This window comes from Mixophyes fleayi, chromosome 4, assembly GCF_038048845.1.
Source record: "Mixophyes fleayi isolate aMixFle1 chromosome 4, aMixFle1.hap1, whole genome shotgun sequence".
Classification (NCBI taxonomy): Eukaryota; Metazoa; Chordata; class Amphibia; order Anura; family Limnodynastidae; genus Mixophyes; species Mixophyes fleayi.
Window position 1 is genome coordinate 98,565,160 of NC_134405.1, and position 15,755 is coordinate 98,580,914.

Below are 15,755 nucleotides of genomic sequence, written 5' to 3' on the forward strand. Positions count from 1 at the left end.
TGAACGAGAGTGGCTAGCATCATTATACATTAGAAAGTTTAGAAAAACAGAGCAGACTTCCAAAACCTACATGCGTGTGGTTAGCAACCCAAAGATCACTTCAGCACCATGTGATCCAGTCATTTTATATTATAAATGACACCTATAGATTCTCCATGGTTTTACAAAGATGTGATGGCAGCAGACAGAATTGTACATACATGTACAGTAGAACAGTTCATTAAAGAAACAGGCTTCCATTTTACAAGACATCCTTTATTAAAGAACAGTCCAGACAAAACAGAGCAGATTTCCAGAAAGAGAATTAATCTACTGATCTTTCAGTTCCTTCAGTCTTCTGATCGCAGACTTCACTGTGACAGCAGAGGTGGTGCTGGAGGAAGAAAGATAGGTTCAGTCAGTCATACGCAATAAACATGACAATTTAGGTCTCCCCTTTGTACTTGCAAGGTGCACCAGAATGAAAAGTGAAATCTTGCAGGCAGAGACTAATTAGTCACTTCTCAAATAAATTAGTTGCTTTCAGTGTACCAGAGAACATTTTGAAGGACATCTTTGCATGCAATATGATAGCGACAGACTGACTATCTGGAATCTAAAAGCCAAACATAGGGCAGATTTAAGATACATCCTTCTTAGCACAAGTCAAAACAGTAACAACAATTGCAATAATTTCAGAAACAGCAATCCTTCAGAAAATAAGTGTAATGGATTTCCCTTAAAGAAAAGGCCACTTAACCTAATATACAAGTTTTACTGCAGTAAACATTAAAATAGGTTTCAGTTTTATGTAAGTTCTGCAGCAGATAAATATTACTCTTTCAGACCAGCATAAAGTTGTGATCATTGAGCACTACTTTATTCCTTTATACAGCAGACTAACCAATATAAAATATTCAATATCTTCATATCTGATAAATCAATGAAGTGGGCACATTAGAGTAGTTAAATCAAGTGCCTACAATTAACCACATGTACTTTATTCATGACAGGAGGTACAGATTTAATGAGAATATTTATTACCATTGCAGTTTTTACTGCTACGCTTTAATAACATCCAGTGGTTTAATTTCACTCCAGGATTTGATTAAATTTGAACATCAGTTTAAGAACCCATGATTCAGTTTAAACCCTTTACGGTTAGCTACACTTGCCCAAGCATAAACTTGTATAAACTAGCCCCTTCCTGTCCACCCAATAATAGTAGGCATGTCCTGTTGTGCTGGGCTTTAGTGCAACAGGATGTAGATCTACATTTATATTGAACAAAGGGGCATATGCTTTCCACCTCCCTAGCAAGCCTGAATTCAGAGAAGTGCGACAGCCTCCAGTCTACGTGCCCAGGAGCGAACCGATTCAGCTCCCAAGCAATGATCAGATCAGTAAGTGTCCCCAAAGTGGAAGTGTAACTTCTACATCAGTGATGCTACAATCTGTGACATTACTAGAGATTTCCTCCATAAACAGGTGACTTAAACTAGATTACCCAATACCCCCCAGTAATGAGATAACTTGTAATCATGACCAAAAATACAAATACTTTTAAAAACAGGTCAATGTGCAAGTGACAGATATATTTGGTATGGGCTTCATGCACTCAAAAGTAAAATTAAGTCTGCTTTACAAACAAATGTTGCTCAAACTTCTTCAAAAAAGCCAAATTCCCAGATTTTTGTGCCACCATCACTGGCCTGGTCTTCTTTTGCACTAAAACACTTAATTTGCCTTCTTACTCCCATACATATAGCTAAAGCCCCTCCCACATCTTTAGTACTGGTTGAACTGGAATCAGATGCAGAGGGAAGGAAAAAAAAAAAATAAAGTCTGTAGGTGTTTTGAGTTGCTGTAACATGTCCAGTGCTGCCCCAGTGGACACCTCACTGTTATAAAAATAATCTAAACACTTCCAACATGTTATAAATTAGTTTTTGTTATTTTGTTTTTGTAATATGCATGTTTCAGAATTATGTTCAAATTGAGGTCAGGTTCAATGTGATTTTAAATTGGGCAAATTAAAAGCTGCCAGAGCAGAGACACCATTAGTCATTTACTACATACTCCGCAATAACACTTAATATTTATGTGTTTTTTTAAATGCAATGAAACCCCCCCCCCCCCCAGACCTGTGTCCTACTTGTCATTTTCAGGGATGTTTAACAGCCTGCAAATTCAATTACAAACAATCTACATTTTCTAGAACAGCTAAAGTGGTATTTTAATTACATGCCAAAATTTTAAGCCAGGAGAGTGTCCTATAGAGGAACAGGACATGCCTAGGTGTGCCAGAGCAGAGGTCATGGCAATTTCACAATAAAGCAGTTTCCCCACAGTGTTCTAGAGCTGCAGGTCCCGGAATATTAGGCTGAATATGTCTGCTACAGATGTAACACTCTGGACCAATTGAAAGTCACTTGCCATCTTTCTATTGGCCCGTGGCACAACACCACTCCAGGTTGTGTACACAGACCACCCTTGAGGCAGATTTATTTATTTTTTTACACTATTTACACCTGATCTGCAAACCAAGAGGCCAAAACATTTCACACTAGTTTTAGGGAGGTAAGGTGCATTACTGAGCCAAATGCTATACAGGAAATAACTAAACCTGTGATGCCACAGCAGCTCAAATGACTATTCTCAGCTTTATGACCTACCTATATGAGATCCCATCACATTGCCCTAAAACTGAGGTAGTAGCTACAATTCCCTATAGTGGAGAGGAAATACCTTACTTTTTAAACAGAGCTGCACGGGACATAAACACTGACAAATGCATTTTACCTTCATTGTTCATAATGCAATAATCTCTATTAGCAGAGAAGGGTATGTTTATACAATTTTAGTAGTTTAAAAAAAAAAAAAGAAATAGGCCTTCACATTTCTACATTTACTTAGATAGCACTACATATTTACTTACAGCTAGATTTTGTTTTGCTTTGATATTACTTACTTGTAGGTCCAGGCTCCTCCTGCAACAATTTTCATGCAAGAACCACAGTGCCAGATACCAACAGCCCGTCTCTTCATCTTGGTCTAACAAATAGATAGCATAAGATGTCAAAGTACAATAAAACTGGATTGAGAAGTCTTCAAAAATCAATACATTGACATATTGGAGGGGTGAAGCCTTTAAGTGGAAAGTGTGTTAGTTTCAGTATTTACCTTGCCACAGAAGGAACATGTGTACTTGGCATGTTGGCTGATTTCAATTTTCTTGACCATCTTCCTTAGGGAAGCACCATAACGGGTCCCATATTTACCCACAATGCCAACCTTCTTGGTGCGTTTGGCCTGCGAGAAAGGAGTTATAAATATCAATATTCACAACTATACAGTCATTATCCATAAAGAGCTGCATCACCTCTAGTGCTAAACTCGCTTAACAAATGTAGAGTGCAAATCTATTTACTATAACTGGACATATTGCTAGAGAACCTCTCAAGCCACTTAACCAGAATGAACTGTGGATGTTTATGGGAAGAGAATTATCTAGATTAACCAAGACAACCTATCATTTGAAATCCTACACAAAGCAAACGCCTGCACATTTAAAGTAAGTCACAAGTATTTAGACGCATTTCCCATCAGTGGACAAGTCGCTTTACTATGTACACCTATGGAGGCAGACTGCACAGAGGGCAGCATTAAATCAAGTATCTGGATGTCTTTCACACACAAGCATTAGCTTAGGGAACACTCCAGACATTATAGAAATATAATCTGCGGGAGGTTACATATGATAATGGAGATGCATCATAAGCGCAAAGGTGACATTCCGGCCTGTTCTATCCCATTAGCCTGATCCACAGAATCAAACAACAAACTGCGTTCCGAGCCATCAATATAAACATTGATAGGAAGGGTGCCCGTCCCAGAGCCGGTACCACATGCCGGGGACATACGGGGAGAGATACCGGTGAAGGATGGGTACAGATTGGGTGATCGGGAGCGGAGACAGGTCACTTTCTTACCATCTTTCTCCAGGACCCGAGCGGAAAGGGAGGGCTGTGTGCGCATGCGCGATTTACAACACGCGCACCAGGAAGTTACCATAGAGAAAACCCTCTCAGTGTCGTCTCTCTGGTTTTAGGTCCTCCAACGTTTCAGGAGCTCTGCTCGTAGTGAAGAGTTGTGTCGGTACTGATCGGTTACCGGCACCATGGCGTCCTCCAACGCTCTCAACAAGCAGCCGCCGATCCAGTCCACGGCTGGAGCCGTGCCTGTCCGCAATGAGAAAGGTAAAGTCACCGTCTGTTATCCAGATAGATAGTAATGGAGGCGGCTGGACCTAGTAGGCCGCACGTCCCAATCCCTGATTATAGTGTGTACAGATTACTGCCCCATAGCTGTCTAATGATTGCAGTGAGACCACTTGTATCCCATGTTATACACAAATATGGATCTGAGGGAATATTTGTACTGATATTTTGGGGTAATATGAAGTTTAGAGTAATAAAGTAATCCAACATATATACTGATATATTTTTCACACTTTCCACGGGGTTGGCATAAAAAATATGAACTTCAACTTAGTGTGTCTTTCTTCATATGCATTTTATTTGCCATATATATACGGTTTAGTATTCAAGGAGAGTGGGCCTGAAGACCGTTTAGCGTGAAATGTATTATTTACTTGCAGAAAGACTTGCGTAAGAAGTTACAATGCACATAGCTTGAATCTACAGCCTGCAGTATATACATTTGGGTGATATCTAAAAATTAAAAATTAGTTTTATAGTCTGTTTTATTATTTTTTTTCATACAAAGAAAACAAATCTACAAATAACTTATGTAGGTATGCCTATCATATTATAACATAATTATCAAGTATACCGGTGTTATGAGAGTAGAAGCAAAACAAAAATGTTTAAACATTACTGAATGATAAAAGTTGCATATTAAGAGATATATCATCAACATTTAAAACATTGGCTTGTTGATCTGTCAAAATGTTATCATGCAGCACTGTGATAAATGCCTAAGTAATTATTAATATAATTGACAATTACATAGGTAAGGCATGTTATTCTGCCTGATGAACTCTCTTTACTCTGAATTATATATTTAATGAAAATACACAAATAAATATAATATGCCATAATCCCTGATTATACTGATGATGGACCTACTTTCCATAGTCCCACAGTGTCTAGAATAGTACTGGTTTTGTCACTGGACAGACACTGATTACTTGTTCATATATGCCCAGCATTGCAAGACCTCTCCTTGCTGCTCTGAGCTTAAAATGTTGTCTGTCATACACAAAGCTTCTGAGCTGAGAAAAAGCTTTTTAAATGGTGGTTACAAAGTGAGTTTTGCACTGGACTCTGAGGTTTTGAGTCAAGATTAATGAGTTTAATAAAGTGATCATATTGGAGCAAGGTAGTTTTCTTCTTCTTTTCAATCCTTTGACAACTATTTTTTAATGATCACTGCCCACTGATTTAAACAGAACTTTTTGACAGGTTCAATTTAATGTTAATAACTATTCAGCGTATCAGTAATAAACTAAAATTTAGTTTTGTGTGTAGTGCAAATAATTAAAACAAAAGCCAAACACACACTTTCGTGATACAGTGTTTGCTGGATCCTCAGGTTCTCAAATGCGTCTTAGGACACCCACCCTGCATGTCGCTCTTTTTTCTTCCCGCTCGGCCTGTGTCATCCCCCATAATTTCAAGGGTGAGAAAGATCTGTGCAAAAGATCCCACTTTTCAATTGGCAAATGCTTCGCTTGTTTCAAATGGGCCAAGTGGAAAGTGTGGACTTTGTTGTGGTTCTATAGATTCATCGGTTAGTATTCGGATCCAACAATTGGAGCATGACAGTTGTTTTTATTTGGCTTCAACGCTTTGTACTCCAGCCAACATTACATTTGACGTTTTTAATGGAGTTATCCTTTATTTGAGCATGAAGTTGTGTTTTTACAAAGTGATGTTATTCTTCATGAGTATCTGTGGTGTTTACATTCCTTATTGTGTAAACATCTTCAATATGGTTATCAATGGACCTGTCAATTTTCCAGGTGAAATCTCGATGGAAAAGGTGAAAGTGAAGCGCTATGTCTCCGGTAAAAGACCAGACTATGCACCAATGGAATCCTCTGATGAGGAGGACGAGGAGTTCCAGTTCATTAAGAAAGGAAAGGAACAGGAGGTCGAAGTGGAGGAACAGCCAGAAGAAAGCACCAGTGATCCTCGTCTACGTCGATTACAGAACCGTATGAATGAGGATGTGGAGGAGAGGTGACCACTCCACTTATTACATACCTGTAACCTTTTATTCCTATTGCATGAATTTTCTGCACACCATCACCTTTAGATGGCTTCCTCAGTGCATTGTCTATCTGTCTGTGATAGGACACAACCCTTGCCTGTTTCCACGCACACTCTAGTCGTTTTCTTGTGAACTCTGTAAGCATTTTAAAAATACTAGAAGAATAGTAGTTTGGATGAAGAACTGTATAGAGTGTTTTGATGTTTTCTGTACAGATTGGCCAGACACCGTAAAATAGTAGAGCCAGAGGTGGTGGGTGAAAGTGAGTCGGAGTCTGAACCAGGGGAAGAGTGGCATGTGGACCGAGAAGACACCACCGAGGAGGAGGAAGAAGAGGTCGATGATGAGGTGAGTTATGATCCAACTTTACATGGAATATTACCTCACTTTATTTTTCTTCCAACAAATTTTAGTCCATAATTTTTCACAGGAAGCTTTGCCAGGTCAACTGATCAGTAATAACTTTATTTATGTATTAATAACGAAGTGCTGCAAAGTAACAAAAAAAACTAATACTAACATTTTAATAGGCACTGTGAACCCAAACATACTTTCTTTATACTAGAGTCCGATCTAACGCCCAACTCATTATTTATTTATTTTTTTACCAATATATTACACTGGTTTACTTTTGTGTGTATTTCTGCCAGGAAATCGAGCGGCGCCGTTCTGTTATGCGCCAGAGAGCTGAGGAGCGGAAGATTGATGAGATGGAAGTGATGGAGGTGGAAGATGAGTGGAAATCAGGGGAAGAGTCAGAATCTGAGTCAGAATATGAGGAATATACAGACAGTGAAGATGAAATGGAACCGAGACTGAAACCTGTGTTCATTAGGAAGTGAGTAAATGAAAGAGAGGCACCTCACTTTGACCTTTAATTTTATTCACACAGAACACAATGCATGTTAATAGAAAGAGACTGACAGATTTGTATGTAAAAAAGAGGATTTACGTTAAATCTTTCTCCGAGTCCATCTGGGGGACACTGCTACCATGGGGTTGTCTGAGGCCGCTTGGAGTTGGCACTTAAATAGTTAATAATTAAACTTGCTGCTGATTCCTCCCCTCTGCAACCCCATAGACCTCAGTAATACTAAAGTCCCAAGAAAAAAGGGCACAAATCTAATCAAACAGTAGAACAGAAAAAGGGAGGGAATGCAGTGTCCCCCAGATGAACTCGGACAAAGATATTTAACATAAGTACAAAATTCCTCTTTTCTCCATCATCCACTCTGGGGGGCACTGCTACCTTGGGAACCTTCTAAATTAGTCCCTTAAGGGAGGGAATGATCTGGTCTTCCGAAGATGCAAAAATGTTGAACTGGTAAAACGTGTAAAGGTATGAACAGAGGACCAGGTAGTGCCCTACACAGCTGACCCGCAGAAGCCCCGTGACGAGCAGCCCAGGATGCCCCCACCGCACGGGTAGAGTGCGCCGTGAGAACCCGAGGCACAGCCCTATTCAAACTCGCATAGGCATACTTAATCACAGACCTAATCCAAGCAATAGTTTGCTTGGTGGCTCTTAGAGGAATCGAAAACCACAAAAAGGGAGTCAGTCCTCCGACAAACAGAAGTCCTTTACACATAAACCATCAAGGATCTGCCAACATCTAGACCAACAAAAGAAGAAGGCACCCCTTCCCGAAAGGCCGGAACCATTATCTCCTGGTTTATATAGAAACCTGAAACCATCTTGGGCAAAAAGGAAGGTATGGTCCTGAGGACCGCTCTATCTTCATGAAATACCAAATAAGGAACTCTACAGGACAAGGCCCCTAGTTCTGAAACTCTTCTTGCAGAAGCAATGGGCATCAGAAATACCATCTTCAACGTCAAAATTCTGACATCAGCCGACTCCAGAGGTTCGAATGGAGGCCGCTGAAGGACATCAAGGACCGGTTTCAAATCCCATGGAGCCAATGTGGGTAGGCTGAACATACAATACTCCCTGAAGAAAAGTACGAACATCAGGCAGGGAAGCCAATCGGCGTTAGAAGAAAATAGAAAGCGACGAGACCTGAACTTTCAGGAAACTTAACCTAAGACCCGTCTCTAACCCATCTCGAAGAAAAGATAGAAAATGAGCTAAGCTGAAAGATGCAGGATAATGACACTTCCTCTCGCACCATTGTACATAAATTTTCCACACCCTGTGGTAGATCCTGGCTGACACTGGCATCCGAGCCCTCATCAGGGTATCCACTACCCTAGGGGAGAAACCTCTGGATCTCCAGAGGGTGGTCTCAACAGCCACGCCATTAAAGCCAACCGAGGTAAGTAAAATAATATATACTCAAAACACAGTGATAATAAACTCAATTACTAGTTTTGACTTTGGTAAACCACCCCTAAAACAGTAAAGTAGAAATACACTGTACAGAAACCAGTCCTAACTATATACAGTGTCTGGAATAAACCCCCCTTTATGCTGAAGACTGAACAGAAATGTGCCAATATATCCCCTATTGGGTACTTAGCTGACACTAGGAGGGATTGTGAGGAGAAGCCAACAGCAGTAGAACTCTCTGAGGTGCCTCTGAAGTCTGATTGCAATGACAGGAAAAGACGCAAATATCTCCCGCTCCTGAGCATGCCACTGACAGCCGGAGAGTCTCTCACTAACTCCCTGCTCTCTGAAGGATCAAACGCTCAGAGGAAAGCCTCTATCAATACAGGCTGCCACACCGCGTTGTGCTACTGCATGCATGCCCAATCGGAATCCTGTTCCAGGGGTCTGTGAGATCCAATTATCCCCTCAGCGGGGGACTTGGTATATTCCAATATGTCACATCCTCAGACGAGTGCAGTGTTCTCTGCCCGTGGCAGCACAGGACCCGTCGGGACATTGCAGTGACAGCCTCTATAGCGCTATCACTGCCCACAGATTATGAAGTTTCTTCATCTATGGTCTTATTTTTATTTATTTTTTCAAATACAAAAAAAAGCAAAACCTCATTCCATTGGAAACCTAAGAGGTAAAAATGTTAATTACCACTAATCCTCATCTAACATTACTAACAAGAAAATAAATTAAACAAAACCTAAACTAAACAGCAAGTACTGCCAAGCAGTACTAAACACAGCCCAACTCCTTGGACACTTAAACTTAACTAAGGTCTATGGGATTGCAGAAGGGAGGAGTCAGCAGCAAGTATAGTTATTAACTATATTTAAGTGCCAACTCCAAGCGCCCTCAGACAACCCCCATGGTAGCAGTGTCCCTCAGAGTGGATGATGGAGAAATCTAGATCTGGGGCTTACCTTGTTCTTATCAGCACATTCTAGCTCTGTCCAGGCCATCCTTACTGTAGTGATGAGAAAATTGAATGTTTAGAGGAGTAAGATCAGTGTTTTTTGGAACGCCTATTGAATTTCAAGAAAAATCCCATTTTAATGCAACATGAAACCCGTACATGATTATCTCCGGCCAATCGCATCATTAAACGCCATTGGCCAGGAGACAGTGGAGTAGATGTTTCTGGTCGATGCTGGCCAATTGTGGGAGTCATGTGGTTACCTCACATCCAGTTATATAACACTCTTCTTCAGTGTTTCCGGACCAATGGCATTAAAACATGCTGACTGCCAGGGCTAGTCCAACACTTTATAAAAGGAGTTCCTCCTTCAGATGATTTTAGTTTGTTTTGTACATCTAACTCACTTCTGTGACATTTTTCATTATTTTGTTAAACTTGTCTTTGGGTGGAAAACGCATTTATCTTTGATTACACAATTGTAGTGAACTGCAGAGTGCTTCAGTGTGAACTGTAAGTTTGACAGAAGATATATTCTGAAGTGCTGTACAAATGTATTTTTATATGACTGAAACCTAACTTTTGGAAATTGTTGTTTTATAACACCACCACAGGAAGGACAGAGTAACTGTTCAAGAAAAAGAAGTTGAAGCGCTAAAACAGAAAGAGGTGGAGGCAGAAGCTAAACGTATGGCAGAGGAGAGACGCAAATACACCTTAAAGGTAAATCTAGGCAGTCGCTATATGAAGTGATTACTCAGCTGTTACAAATGAAAGTTGTTTCATCCTCCGTTGTCTTCCAGATTGTAGAGGAGGAGACTAAGAAAGAGATAGAGGAGAACAAGAGGTCTCTGGCGGCTCTGGATGCTCTAAACACAGATGATGAGAACGATGAGGAAGAGTATGAAGCCTGGAAAGTTAGAGAGCTAAAACGCATTAAACGTGATCGTGAAGAACGAGAAGCGTACGTCTTTCTTACATTATTTCAAATGCTGCACTTCCAGGATTTTTTTATTTTATTTCAAATTCATGAATTTCTTTGCAAAGTAATACTCCAGCAGTTCTAGACCAGATGTGCATTGAGGCACAATTTATTGACATATTTGTCTAACACAAGGAGGCAGCAATGTCAAATATTACAAGCAGTATTTTTTATTCTCTAAAAAAAAAAAAAAAAAGGCAGCGGTACCCGCCTAAAGATACAAGATGTATAGTAGCTTCCATACTTTTAAAGTATGGCATTTTGTTTTTTCATTTTTCTGTGTTTAAGCCATTCTTCGGCAAGTTTATCTTCCTCTTGACCACGTGTATCTTTTGTGTGGGCTTCACTATGTTTTGGAGGATCAAATGAAGTTTCTACTACTTCTGCATCTTCATGCTTTCATTTCTGAAATGATTTCACTTAGATTGTTTTCACATAAACGTACAAAATCCTGTTTCTGGAACTAGTTATAAGAATTAAAAATTATACTAAAAAATAAAAGGTGCCTGTCGTCAGAAACCCCCCCACTGATTATACAAACATAATACTAGTTTATTGCAAATTGTTTCAGTGGTTCTGTCAGTTGATGATTGACGTATGCTACAAATAATATTGGTTGTGTTACTACCACAAAATGTTTGCCTTTGGATTTGACTTTGTTTTGTTATGTGACAGGATGGAGAAGGAGAAGGCAGAGATAGAACGCATGCGTAACATGACCGAGGAGGAGCGCAGAGCAGAGCTTCGTGCCAATGGCAAGATAATTACCAACAAAGCACTGAAAGGGAAATACAAGTTCCTGCAGAAATACTACCACAGAGGCGCTTTCTTCATGGTAGGAAATGACCCACTAATAGCAGCAGGAGACTTTTCATTTATTCTTTCTTTTTCTTTTCTTTTTTTAATTTTGGGAATTTTTTTGTTTTTCAGGATGAAGATGAAGACGTGTATAAAAGAGATTTCAGTGCTCCCACATTGGAAGACCACTTCAATAAAACTATTCTGCCCAAAGTCATGCAGGTACATATTTTATTTTCACATTTACGTTTAGTCTGTTTAATACTGAATATTATACACAGGAAGGGGATCTGTTATGGTGAAAAACTTACAACCTAAGGTATTACAGATCACAATACTTAAAATATAATAAATGTTTTAAATTGACTCTACTTCTGCACACTGTCCATAGCATTCCATGTGCTCTTCACATTTTCTGAAGGATGAACTAATCACGTCTCTATTATTGTGGTATTGTTAAAAGCAGGGTTTTTTTACGCTTATTTTTCTTTATAATTTGTTTGACCTTTCTGAATAAAAAGGTTAAATTAATAATATATGTGGAAACTGATGATTTTTGTAATCAAATAAATACATACAATCTAGTAAAAAAAAAAAATCTTGTTTGGTTTTAAATAGACTTTACAGTGGCTATAAAAATTATTTATTTGCATTTTTCACATGTTCTTTTCTTACATAATGCATTTATTCAGTAATTCTTACCACTGATCAACAGAAAGTATTCGGCAACAATAAAGCTTTGTTTAATTCTAAAATAAAAAGATTGCAATGGGGATGAATAATTATGTAATCCATTTTTGCCTCTGATACAACTAAATAAACACTGGTTACATTTGTTGTCATCTGAGATCACAAGCCCACCTGTGTTCAGTTAGTTTCAATTGATTTAAAATAAATACACCTGTCTGTGAGGTCCCACAGTTTGTTAAAGCATTTCCAAACAAGCTGCTACCTGAAGATCAAAGAACGGTCAAAGTAAATCCAAGAAAAGTTATTGAAAAGCATTGGAAGGATATAAGAAGATTTAAAAAAAATGTTCAATATTCCGCATATTACTATCCTAAGAACACTACCCTACCATGGAGCATGGTGGTGAAAGCATAATGCTGTGGGGATGGCTGTCTGCATTTGGCTTGTCAAAATAAAGGGAGTAAAACCTGCTGCAGTCTGCAAGAGACCTAGGACTTGGCAGAATATTTATCTTCCGTCACAACAATGACCCAAAGCATACAGCAAAAGCCCTATTGAAGTGGCTTAAATACAAAAAAATAATATAAGAAAATAAAATGTGTCAAATACAAAATGAGGTCAATACATTTTGTAGCCACTGTAGATGTAATAAGGAATGGTATTATACTAAATAATTTTGCTTTTAATTTTTGCAATCTTTTCACTAATTTATGTTTTACGAAAAATGTTTTATTTTTCAGGTCAAAAACTTTGGTCGTTCTGGTCGAACAAAATACACTCATTTGGTTGATCAAGACACAACTTCATTTGACTCTGCATGGGGACAAGAGAGTGCCCAGAATACAAAGTTCTTTAAGCAGAAAGCAGCAGGTGTAAGGGATGTGTTTGAGAGACCATCTATGAAGAAAAGAAAGACAACATAATGAGTCTACTCTTACAGACCTATTCCTTTTTTTTTTTTTTTTTAACCTTCCTGTATCTGCCTTTTTGTATGATATTCTAAAAGCCCACAGCTTGTCCTTACCATGAAAGGTTATTGTGTAAATATTCTCTGTGGACTGTACATCTTTTTAAACTTGAAATCTGTGTCTAGTTGGTTCAAGTGTTACCTGTTGTAGTAGAGGTGGAATGATTGACATAGCCCTTGATTTAAAGTTGCAGTCTGTTGCCTTCATTAATTGCAGGGCTTCAGTTATTGCAGCGAATTATGTAATGTACATACATTCCCTAAATGTATCTAATTTTTAGAGATCAGGTAAGTCCACACCTAGCATAGGGGTCCTTTGATAACCACATTGCTGAATTATACCACCCTTTTTGGTGTTTGGCAAATAATTTAGGAACTTTCTGATACTAGTGGTTTCAATTCCTATTATTCAAATGGGGATGTGTTTCCTAAGTTCCACATACATCAGCATCTTCTTCTTTCAGACAGAAAATGCATCAGTATAGATTTGATATGAAAAAAATAAACCCCACAAAATCCATTGGCAACAGAATTATAAACGTAGGTTTAGCATGGGTGAAAACTTGTATTTATTTTTTTCATTTTTGTACTACGTGACACTTGAATCAAAGTTAAAATTGGTGTAAAATTGTAAATAAAATACTATACTACTGATTTTATGTGATTCACAATTTGTGTTCGCTAGAAAAACAAATGTTACAAATAAGGTTAATGATCTAGAGACCAGCAACTAATTCAATTGAGTATAATGTACCAAATGTGTAAAAGTAGTCTCATTCCTTTTATAATAAATAATAATTATTTATTCAAAATAATTCAAACAAGTAAAATAAACACAAACATAAAAAAAACCGCATGAAAGATATTCTTTATTAAAGAACCATATTCAGTTCAGCCAGAGGTTTGTATAAATCCTCCTTTACTGAAAAGTATGCTGTCTATAGGTATAAACTCCAATCCGGGAACAGCAACGCAGAAATAGAGGCGAAGCAGCATTGTTCTGTAGTATCTGTTTAGCAGATTTGGAAAGAGCAGGTTTTGATGTACAAAAAAATGGTCATACCCTTATTCACTCCATCAAATGTATTTACAATGAAATATAAGATCTTAATTTAAAACAAATATCTTAACATTACCATGAAAGTTTAAAGGTGACGTTTTAGAGTTGATATAGAATTGAATGTAAACATTCCCTGTTTACATATGCATACTTGCGTTTCCACCTTGGTATTTTGAGTTACATGCATCTTATGTGTGACCTTAATTCTACCATACAAATCTGTCTGAATCAAAAATATGACAGTCATCAGCAAGTTAAAGACTGCACCCATCTTTATTAGAATTTATGTATGGTAAAGACTCCTTGGAACCTAAAGTAAAACACTTCATAAAAGGGTGTACTTAACTTGCAGATACATGTCAACCCCTTTATGAGTAATACTAGGTGTTTAAAGATTATTTTGCAGCCTTTCTCTATGGAATTTAAATGAAACTAAGTAAAGTGTTTTTGTCTAAGCGCCCACCAGAGTAGGGTGCTGTGCACTAGACTGCTTTGGAAGTGATTTTTTTGCTTATTTTTTTCCTTACACAATTGTATTTTATTTACTTCATTGGCAGCAATGCCTTGTAGCCATAGTCAGGGGCCTGCACAGGAGGAGTGGGTAGAGAGCCTCTGGTGCTTGGGGGATAGGAGGGTTAGGTGGGTTGCTGACAGCCAGCACCTCTCCTTGGCAGGCTTTTCCTCAGGTAAGCCCGTCAAAAGAGACCAATATGCAGCCATGTGATTCATCTCTTCTTATCCCTCCGCAGGAAAGTATAGAGTGCGGCTTTTGTGACTGGGTTGGTTTCAACAGTCAGTCTGTCCTGGTGTCAGTGTCTGTCATCTGGAGGGCGTGTTGGTGAGAGGCTGATTACAAAGACCCTACATGGTTCAAACCTTAATCAGAAGACGGGGTTGACAACATGGTTATTGTGGCGCAACAGGACTGATTGCTGATATTTCCTTTTCTCTTACCTCCACTTAGGGGACGCTGCTTATCATGGGGTTGTATGAGGGAACTTGGAGTAGGCACTCAAATAGTTAACTTTCCTGCTGACAGGCTATATCGCCTCTGCAACCCAGTTTGAACTTCAGTGTATGTTTGAGTGCCAGAGGAGTAGGACCTCTGGCGTGCTGTGCTGCAGCTATTTTCTTTTGAAGTATTACTTAACTTCCCAAGAGATGGCTGGGCATGAAAGTTTACACTGTTCAGATACAAATCCCCTGGGGGGGGCTGTAGTCTCACTACTTCCTGTAGGGCACCTTGAGCAGGCCCCAGAAGTTGCTGGCCTTTCTAGGGCAGCTTCTGTTGAGCCTGAGGGTTCCCGATTGGCCCCGACACATCCGGTCCACAGACTTTCTAAGCAGAGTAGCAGTTCCAAGAAGGTTTCTGCTCCGTTGAGGTGACCTGTTATGGCAGGGCCTGGTTCTTTACCAGCACCTACCTCTGGTTTTGGTGGCATGGTCTTTGAGCCCAAACTCTGGCGGTCCAGAGGGCTTTCCTCCAGAGTGGTAGACGCCATGCTGCGGGCCAAGAAACTGACCTCAGCCTACATTTATTACAGAGTGTGGCATACCTACATTAAGTGGTGAGAACGAAGACTCTGCCACTCGACTAATTTTCATCTTTCCCATATCCTAGCCTTTCTCCACTTGGCTTGGATGCAGGTCTGCGACTTAGGTGCCTAGATGTCCAGGTGTCTGCCTTATCTATCTTTTTCCAACTGAAAATAGCTGATATTACGG

At 39.2% G+C, this 15,755-nt stretch overlaps 2 protein-coding genes across 2 annotated transcripts; one reads left to right on the forward strand and one right to left on the reverse strand.

Annotated features, from left to right (window-relative positions):
- Positions 1-234: 234 nt before the first annotated feature.
- On the reverse strand, positions 235-4,066 carry RPL37A (ribosomal protein L37a). The gene is made up of 4 exons (XM_075207837.1): positions 3,972-4,066; positions 3,163-3,291; positions 2,951-3,033; positions 235-373 (listed from the first exon to the last, which is right to left on the reverse strand). Exons 1-4 carry the CDS (start codon positions 3,972-3,974, stop codon positions 310-312), a joined length of 279 nt encoding a protein of 92 aa, XP_075063938.1. The 5' UTR covers positions 3,975-4,066; the 3' UTR covers positions 235-309.
- On the forward strand, positions 4,065-13,622 carry MFAP1 (microfibril associated protein 1). Its single transcript, XM_075207836.1, has 9 exons — positions 4,065-4,238; positions 6,026-6,245; positions 6,492-6,624; positions 6,927-7,114; positions 10,148-10,256; positions 10,337-10,497; positions 11,191-11,350; positions 11,446-11,535; positions 12,744-13,622. Exons 1-9 carry the CDS (start codon positions 4,160-4,162, stop codon positions 12,924-12,926), a joined length of 1,323 nt encoding a protein of 440 aa, XP_075063937.1. The 5' UTR covers positions 4,065-4,159; the 3' UTR covers positions 12,927-13,622.
- The last annotated feature ends 2,133 nt before the right edge of the window (positions 13,623-15,755 follow it).

Excerpts from the sequence above, each read along its gene's own strand:
- RPL37A (XM_075207837.1), bottom strand. Across the intron at positions 3,034-3,162 it reads CATGTTCCTTCTGTGGCAAG|ACCAAGATGAAGAGACGGGC; the intron begins GTAAATACTGAA and ends TCTATTTGTTAG. Across the intron at positions 374-2,950 it reads GGAGGAGCCTGGACCTACAA|CACCACCTCTGCTGTCACAG; the intron begins GTAAGTAATATC and ends TTCTTCCTCCAG.
- MFAP1 (XM_075207836.1), top strand. The coding sequence starts at position 4,160 with ATGGCGTCCTCCAACGCTCTCAACAAGCAGCCGCCGATCCAGTCCACG. Across the intron at positions 6,625-6,926 it reads AAGAAGAGGTCGATGATGAG|GAAATCGAGCGGCGCCGTTC; the intron begins GTGAGTTATGAT and ends TATTTCTGCCAG. Across the intron at positions 7,115-10,147 it reads AAACCTGTGTTCATTAGGAA|GAAGGACAGAGTAACTGTTC; the intron begins GTGAGTAAATGA and ends ACACCACCACAG.